The sequence below is a fragment of the Cheilinus undulatus genome, linkage group 24, assembly GCF_018320785.1.
Source record: "Cheilinus undulatus linkage group 24, ASM1832078v1, whole genome shotgun sequence".
In the NCBI taxonomy this organism is placed as follows: Eukaryota; Metazoa; Chordata; class Actinopteri; order Labriformes; family Labridae; genus Cheilinus; species Cheilinus undulatus.
The window spans coordinates 27,168,506-27,177,786 of NC_054888.1; the positions used below are offsets into that span (position 1 = coordinate 27,168,506).

Below are 9,281 nucleotides of genomic sequence, written 5' to 3' on the forward strand. Positions count from 1 at the left end.
CACAGATGTGTTCAAGTAGCAACCGCTGCACCAAACCTTGACATTCTTCAGGACAACAGCAAGGATGACAGGCATGATGTGAGTGGACAGACAAACCAAACGATGCTGCTGCTTCTTCTTCTGGAGGAACAAACCAATACTTGCTGAAGTGCAGCTATTTCATAACATCTACCTAAAACGCTGCGTCATCAGTTTACGCTGTGTTGGCAAAGTGGTAGGGTAGGTGTAAGGAAACGTAGTGTTAACATTTCTACTCTATAAAGTCAGTTATGTTGAATACTTACATACAGGGCCTGTTTCTTGATCAATCACTATACTTGGTTTTTCTAAGACAGAGTTGACTGAAATTACCTGCAGCTTGAGAGAAACCAACCAGGAAAGAGTCTGTCCTGCACCAGGAAACAAAAGAACCTGTCAGAAAGTAATCTATAGACATTTCTACATTTGAATAATTATTTTAATGTGCTTTATTTTGTTCTATTTATCTCTGTAGGTTCATTGAACTGATCCTTTACTGTAGTATGCTCATTTCACCAGCAGGTGTCAGTGTTGGATCAGCAGCAGCTTCAGTGGAGTGACGTAGTTCACTGAGGTCTGAATGAAGGTCATTGTAAGACTTCAGGTGTTACTGTAACATTTTACCACTGCTAACATGATTTAAAGTGGGTACAACTGAGTAAAAATCAGTAAAATATTATTCTTTTATTTTATTCTTTTTTGAGGACAGTGGATAGAGTCTGAAACAGGAAAGAGAGCAGGGAGAGACACGCAGGAACACCTGCCACAGGCCGGATTCGAACCTGGGTCGCCTGCGTACATGGTACATGCCTTGACCACTTGGCTACCAGCGGACCCTGTAAAATATTATTTTTGAGCTATTTAGACCATGCACAGGAGGTTGGATGCAATTTTTAATGGAAATCTCTTTTACACCTGACTGATTTAAGACATGCAGATTTAGAACCTTCAGCGCCCGAACATGTTCATTTAACTAAGAACATTATATCTATATATCATATATATACATATCTGTGCAGGGCCTGAGATTCACTTTTGAAATGGCTGTAACTACACCCTACCTGGATAGGTCATAACTACACCCTACCTGGATAGGACATAACTACACCCTACCTGGATAGGTCATAACTACACCCTACCTGGATAGGACATAACTACACCCTACCCGGATAGGTCATAACTACACCCTACCTGGATAAGACATAACTACACCCTACCTGGATAGGTCATAACTACACCCTACCCGGATAGGTCATAACTACACCCTACCTGGATAGGTCATAACTACACCCTACCCGGATAGGTCATAACTACACCCTACCCGGATAGGTCATAACTACACCCTACCTGGATAGGTCATAACTACACCCTACCCGGATAGGTCATAACTACACCCTACCCGGATAGGTCATAACTACACCCTACCCGGATAGGTCATAACTACACCCTACCTGGATAGGTCATAACTACACCCTACCTGGATAGGTCATAACTACACCCTACCTGGATAGGTCATAACTACACCCTACCCGGATAGGTCATAACTACACCCTACCTGGATAGGACATAACTACACCCTACCCGGATAGGTCATAACTACACCCTACCCGGATAGGTCATAACTACACCCTACCCGGATAGGTCATAACTACACCCTACCCGGATAGGTCATAACTACACCCTACCCGGATAGGTCATAACTACACCCTACCTGGATAGGTCATAACTACACCCTACCTGGATAGGACATAACTACACCCTACCTGGATAGGTCATAACTACACCCTACCTGGATAGGTCATAACTACACCCTACCTGGATAGGACATAACTACACCCTACCTGGATAGGTCATAACTACACCCTACCCGGATAGGTCATAACTACACCCTACCTGGATAGGTCATAACTACACCCTACCCGGATAGGTCATAACTACACCCTACCTGGATAGGTCATAACTACACCCTACCTGGATAGGTCATAACTACACCCTACCTGGATAGGTCATAACTACACCCTACCCGGATAGGTCATAACTACACCCTACCTGGATAGGTCATAACTACACCCTACCTGGATAGGTCATAACTACACCCTACCTGGATAGGTCATAACTACACCCTACCTGGATAGGTCATAACTACACCCTACCTGGATAGGTCATAACTACACCCTACCTGGATAGGACATAACTACACCCTACCCGGATAGGTCATAACTACACCCTACCTGGATAGGTCATAACTACACCCTACCCGGATAGGTCATAACTACACCCTACCTGGATAGGTCATAACTACACCCTACCTGGATAGGTCATAACTACACCCTACCTGGATAGGTCATAACTACACCCTACCCGGATAGGTCATAACTACACCCTACCTGGATAGGTCATAACTACACCCTACCTGGATAGGTCATAACTACACCCTACCTGGATAGGTCATAACTACACCCTACCCGGATAGGTCATAACTACACCCTACCTGGATAGGTCATAACTACACCCTACCTGGATAGGTCATAACTACACCCTACCTGGATAGGTCATAACTACACCCTACCTGGATAGGTCATAACTACACCCTACCTGGATAGGTCATAACTACACCCTACCTGGATAGGACATAACTACACCCTACCTGGATAGGACATAACTACATCCTACCTGGATAGGCCCTAATCTGGCAGACACTAATGCTGTGTTGGGGAATTACGTCACATTCGTCTGCAATAATGGATTTCCCAGTTGTTTGCGTTCCATTATTCAAAACCATGACGAGGTGGGAAAAATGAGTGTCTCCATAGTGGCTTATTTTGGTCGGATGCAGAGCAACTCTATAACCTACAAACCGGCTCCAAAGTTTGGTTGAAAGAAAAGGATGCAATTTTTTATTATGAAATGGAAACTGTCAAAAGCTTTATGCTTTGATTTTACTTGTATTGTTTGATAAATGTTATATCCATTAGTGTAAATGGACTCAAAAGTTACAAAAGATACAGCATTTAAAATGGAAATAGAATATTATATTAGCTCACTACATGAAACACAATCCAACAGTGAAACTGAGTCTCTGTTTGTATATTAACCCCTTAAAGCCTGTTATGTTATATTTGATCCATATTTTATGATACCTCTATCTAATCACTATATCATAGATCAATAAAAAAAACCTTCAAATGTCCTCAAGTGGATTATCAGTTACCAAAAACACCTAATGTATCAAATGATATACAAAAATATATAAATGTTTAATTTTATTGAAATGTTGATTTTTTTGATATCAGTAGAAAGTGGAAAAAAAAAACTTCAGTTCCAAAAAAAATAGAATTTTCTGGCTATAATTTGTGCTTTCAGGGTTTAAGGAGTTAAATTTTACCTTTATAAAGAGGAGGGTTCTACATATTAATTATATCTATCTATCTATATATATATATCTATATATATGTGTGTGTGTGTATATATATATATAAAACTAGTAAAAAAAAAATATAAACAATATTTTTAAACAACATTCATCAGGCCTTTCACCATCACCGGAGCAGCTTAATAGCTTTTATCAAAGTCCGGTCCATGGAGACCAGGGTCCTCAGCTACACCTGGACAGACCGGTTCATGTAGACCAGGGTCCTCAGCTACACCTGGACAGACCGGATCATGGAGACCAGGATCCTCAGCTACACCTGGACAGACCGGTTCATGTAGACCAGGGTCCTCAGCTACACCTGGACAGACCGGTTCATGTAGACCAGGGTCCTCAGCTACACCTGGACAGACCGGTTCATCTAGACCAGGGTCCTCAGCTACACCTGGACAGACCGGTTCATGTAGACCAGGGTCCTCAGCTACACCTGGACAGACCGGTTCATGTAGACCAGGGTCCTCAGCTACACCTGGACAGACCGGTTCATGTAGACCAGGGTCCTCAGCTACACCTGGACAGACCGGTTCATGGAGACCAGGGTCCTCAGCTACACCTGGACAGACCGGTCCATTGAGACCAGGGTCCTCAGCTACACCTGGACGGACCGGTCCATGGAGACCAGGGTCCTCAGCTACACCTGGACGGACCGGTCCATGGAGACCAGGGTCCTCAGCTACACCTGGACGGACCGGTCCATGGAGACCAGGGTCCTCAGCTACACCTGGACGGACCGGTCCATGTAGACCAGGGTCCTCAGCTACACCTGGACAGACCGGTTCATGGAGACCAGGGTCCTCAGCTACACCTGGACAGACCGGTCCATGGAGACCAGGGTCCTCAGCTACACCTGGACAGACCGGTTCATGGAGACCAGGGTCCTCAGCTACACCTGGACAGAAGCTACACCTGGGCGGACCGGTCCATGGAGACCAGGGTCCTCAGCTACACCTGGACGGACCGGTCCATGGAGACCAGGGTCCTCAGCTACACCTGGACGGACCGGTCCATGTAGACCAGGGTCCTCAGCTACACCTGGACAGACCGGTTCATGGAGACCAGGGTCCTCAGCTACACCTGGACAGACCGGTCCATGGAGACCAGGGTCCTCAGCTACACCTGGACAGACCGGTTCATGGAGACCAGGGTCCTCAGCTACACCTGGACAGACCGGTCCATGGAGACCAGGGTCCTCAGCTACACCTGGACAGACCGGTCCATGGAGAGGGCCTGCTGGTCCTCAGGGCCGCTGATGTGGACCTGACTGGTGAAATGTAGTCCATCATCATCATAAGGAGCTCAGTGATGACCAGTTTGATCAGGTAAAATCACAGATTTATAATGAAGAATAAACAGATTGACCTCCTCAGACCCTGCGTCCACATATGAGGACGTTAATTTTGGCTTTCCTACATTAGAGCCCTCATTGCTGGAATTAGAACTGATGTCATAATTGTCCAAAATGTCCGTTCAAGTTTAAGGTATTTGCTTGAAATGTTGGGATAATTTGCTGTTTGGATATTTTAGGGAATTTGCGTCAAAGTTTTCCAAGTATTTTTATAGAAATTAAGAGGATATGTTCGTAAATTTAGAATCTGTTTTTATCAGAATTAGAAAAAAAAAAAAAAAACGACAGATCTCAGGGAGAAATTAGAAATGTCAGAGTTAGGGTCAGTTTTTTATTTTAATGATCAGAAAGAAGAAGAACTTCTGCATTCCCCTGGCTTTTTAATGGTTTTGTTTACTGGTGACACTGGTGTGGATAAATTTCATGTGTCCTGCAGGCCCTGAACTCATCACCATGCTCCTGGTGAAATGTCTTGTTACCAGTTTGGGTTTCTCCATGTGTCCTGCAGGCCCTGAACTCATCACCATGCTCCTGGTGAAATGTCTTGTTACCAGTTTGGGTTTCTTCCATGTGTCCTGCAGGCCCTGAACTCATCACCATGCTCCTGGTGAAATGTCTTGTTACCAGTTTGGGTTTCTCCATGTGTCCTGCAGGCCCTGTACGCATCTTCCCTCCTGGTTTGTTTACTGGTGACACCGGTTTGGATAAATCCCACACATCCTGCAGGCCCTGAACGCCTCCCACGCTGTCCATCATCTGCGTCAGGCCGCAGTTAATCAATCGATCCCGTGCGCGCGTCTCTGAGCATCTGGCGCGCGTCCTCTCCGCTCTGATCCCCGTCAGCGCGCGCTCCCGGCGCGGGTGCACGTGCGGGCTCGGTGCTGCGCGCGCATCTCAATGCTCCCTCGGTGTATGTGAGCGGAGCAGGGACGGACGGCGGGATGGGACGATGTGAAGACCTGCTCCATTTTCTGTGAACCGCCGTCCTCTCCGAGCCTTTTTTACCCGCGAACATGGCGACGGGGGCCGGCTGGCAGCCTCCGTACAACCCCCCCACCACCTCCAGCTCCAAATACACACCCCCTCCATCCTCCAGCATGATCTACGACGGAGCCCTGACCATGGAGTACACGCAGGACCTGCACCTGAAGATGAGCAAGAAGATCGCCCAGCTCACCAAGGTGCGTGCGTGTGCGCGTGCGTGTGCGCGGATGGAGGATGGAGCTGCTGTGTAAACAGAGGATGGAGGTATCGGTGTGTGCCTAGGGCTGGGGTAATTACTGGGACTACCAGAGGGTTTATAGGTGATGATGATGATGAAGATGAGGAAGGTTTCCCTCCTCTTTGTCTACCAGCTACTGCTGCTGTCAGAGAATTACAGCCGTTATGTAATGTTGGAGCGCTGCAGCTGAGCTCCACCTGCCTGTAGTACTCTAGTAGGGATGGGTCTAGTTCCTGATACTCCATCCTCATAATAACTGCTGTAGCACTCTAGTAGGGCTGGGTCTAGTTCCTGATACTCCATCCTCATAATAACTGCTGTAGCACTCTAGTAGGGCTGGGTCTAGTTCCTGATACTCTATCCTCATAGTGCACTACTCTAGTAGGGCTGGGTCTAGTTCCTGATACTCCATCCTCATAGTGCACTACTCTAGTAGGGCTGGGTCTAATTCCTGATACTCCATCCTCATAATAACTGCTGTAGTACTCTAGTAGGGCTGGGTCTAGTTCCTGATACTCCATCCTCATAATAACTGCTGTAGTACTCTAGTAGGGCTGGGTCTAGTTCCTGATACTCTATCCTCATAGTGCACTACTCTAGTAGGGCTGGGTCTAGTTCCTGATACTCCATCCTCATAGTGCACTACTCTAGTAGGGCTGGGTCTAATTCCTGATACTCCATCCTCATAATAACTGCTGTAGTACTCTAGTAGGGCTGGGTCTAGTTCCTGATACTCCATCCTCATAATAACTGCTGTAGCACTCTAGTAGGGCTGGGTCTAGTTCCTGATACTCCATCCTCATAATAACTGCTGTAGCACTCTAGTAGGGCTGGGTCTAATTCCTGATAATCCATCCTCATAATAACTGCTGTAGTACTCTAGTAGGGCTGGGTCTAGTTCCTGATACTCTATCCTCATAGTGCACTACTCTAGTAGGGCTGGGTCTAGTTCCTGATACTCCATCCTCATAGTGCACTACTCTAGTAGGGCTGGGTCTAGTTCCTGATACTCTCTTCAAACTTCATAGTGCACTACTCTAGTAGGGCTGGGTCTAATTCCTGATACTCCATCCTCATAATAACTGCTGTAGTACTCTAGTAGGGCTGGGTCTAATTCCTGATAATCCATCCTCATAATAACTGCTGTAGTACTCTAGTAGGGCTGGGTCTAGTTCCTGATACTCTATCCTCATAGTGCACTACTCTAGTAGGGCTGGGTCTAGTTCCTGATACTCCATCCTCATAGTGCACTACTCTAGTAGGGCTGGGTCTAATTCCTGATACTCCATCCTCATAATAACTGCTGTAGTACTCTAGTAGGGCTGGGTCTAGTTCCTGATACTCTCTCCAAACTTCATAGTGCACTACTCTAGTAGGGCTGGGTCTAATTCCTGATACTCCATCCTCATAATAACTGCTGTAGTACTCTAGTAGGGCTGGGTCTAATTCCTGATACTCCATCCTCATAATAACTGCTGTAGTACTCTGGTAGGGCTGGGTCTAGTTCCTGATACTCCATCCTCATAATAACTGCTGTAGTACTCTAGTAGGGCTGGGTCTAGTTCCTGATACTCCATCCTCATAGTGCACTACTCTAGTAGGGCTGGGTCTAATTCCTGATACTCTCTCCATCCTCATAGTTCACTACTCTAGTAGGGCTGGGTCTAATTCCTGATACTCCATCCTCATATACACTATTCTAGTAGGGCTGGGTCTAATTCCTGATACTCTCCCCATCCTCATAGTTCACTTCTGTAGTACTCTAGTAGGGCTGGGTCTAATTCCTGATACTCCATCTTCATAGTACATTGCAGTAGTACTCTAGTAGGGCTGGGTCTAATTCCTGATACTCTCCCTATCCTCATAGTACACTGCTGTAGTACTGTAGTAGGGTTGGGTCTAATTCCTGATACTCTCTCCATCCTCATAGTACACTGCTGTAGTACTCTAGTAGGGCTGGGTCTAATTCCTGATACTCCATCCTCATAGTACATTGCAGTAGTACTCTAGTAGGGCTGGGTCTAATTCCTGATACTCTATCCTTATAGTACACTGCTGTAGTACTCTAGTAGGGATGGGTCTAGTTCCTGATACTCCATCCTCATAATAACTGCTGTAGCACTCTAGTAGGGCTGGGTCTAGTTCCTGATACTCCATCCTCATAATAACTGCTGTAGCACTCTAGTAGGGCTGGGTCTAGTTCCTGATACTCTATCCTCATAGTGCACTACTCTAGTAGGGCTGGGTCTAGTTCCTGATACTCCATCCTCATAGTGCACTACTCTAGTAGGGCTGGGTCTAATTCCTGATACTCCATCCTCATAATAACTGCTGTAGTACTCTAGTAGGGCTGGGTCTAGTTCCTGATACTCCATCCTCATAATAACTGCTGTAGCACTCTAGTAGGGCTGGGTCTAGTTCCTGATACTCCATCCTCATAATAACTGCTGTAGCACTCTAGTAGGGCTGGGTCTAGTTCCTGATACTCCATCCTCATAATAACTGCTGTAGCACTCTAGTAGGGCTGGGTCTAATTCCTGATAATCCATCCTCATAATAACTGCTGTAGTACTCTAGTAGGGCTGGGTCTAGTTCCTGATACTCTATCCTCATAGTGCACTACTCTAGTAGGGCTGGGTCTAGTTCCTGATACTCTCTTCAAACTTCATAGTGCACTACTCTAGTAGGGCTGGGTCTAATTCCTGATACTCCATCCTCATAATAACTGCTGTAGTACTCTAGTAGGGCTGGGTCTAATTCCTGATAATCCATCCTCATAATAACTGCTGTAGTACTCTAGTAGGGCTGGGTCTAGTTCCTGATACTCTATCCTCATAGTGCACTACTCTAGTAGGGCTGGGTCTAGTTCCTGATACTCCATCCTCATAGTGCACTACTCTAGTAGGGCTGGGTCTAATTCCTGATACTCCATCCTCATAATAACTGCTGTAGTACTCTAGTAGGGCTGGGTCTAGTTCCTGATACTCTCTCCAAACTTCATAGTGCACTACTCTAGTAGGGCTGGGTCTAATTCCTGATACTCCATCCTCATAATAACTGCTGTAGTACTCTAGTAGGGCTGGGTCTAATTCCTGATACTCCATCCTCATAATAACTGCTGTAGTACTCTGGTAGGGCTGGGTCTAGTTCCTGATACTCCATCCTCATAATAACTGCTGTAGTACTCTAGTAGGGCTGGGTCTAGTTCCTGATACTCCATCCTCATAGTGCACTACTCTAGTAGGGCTGGGTCTAATTCCTGATAC

At 46.1% G+C, this 9,281-nt stretch overlaps 1 protein-coding gene across 1 annotated transcript in view; it reads left to right on the forward strand.

The window, feature by feature from the left end:
- Positions 1–5,677: 5,677 nt before the first annotated feature.
- Positions 5,678–9,281, forward strand: part of LOC121506337 (protein FAM184A-like) — a 70,025-nt gene continuing 66,421 nt past the window's right edge. The window contains exon 1 of the mRNA XM_041782105.1: positions 5,678–5,974. Coding sequence (XP_041638039.1) covers positions 5,807–5,974 — 168 coding nt within the window. The 5' untranslated portion in view covers positions 5,678–5,806. The remainder of the gene's footprint in view (positions 5,975–9,281) is intronic.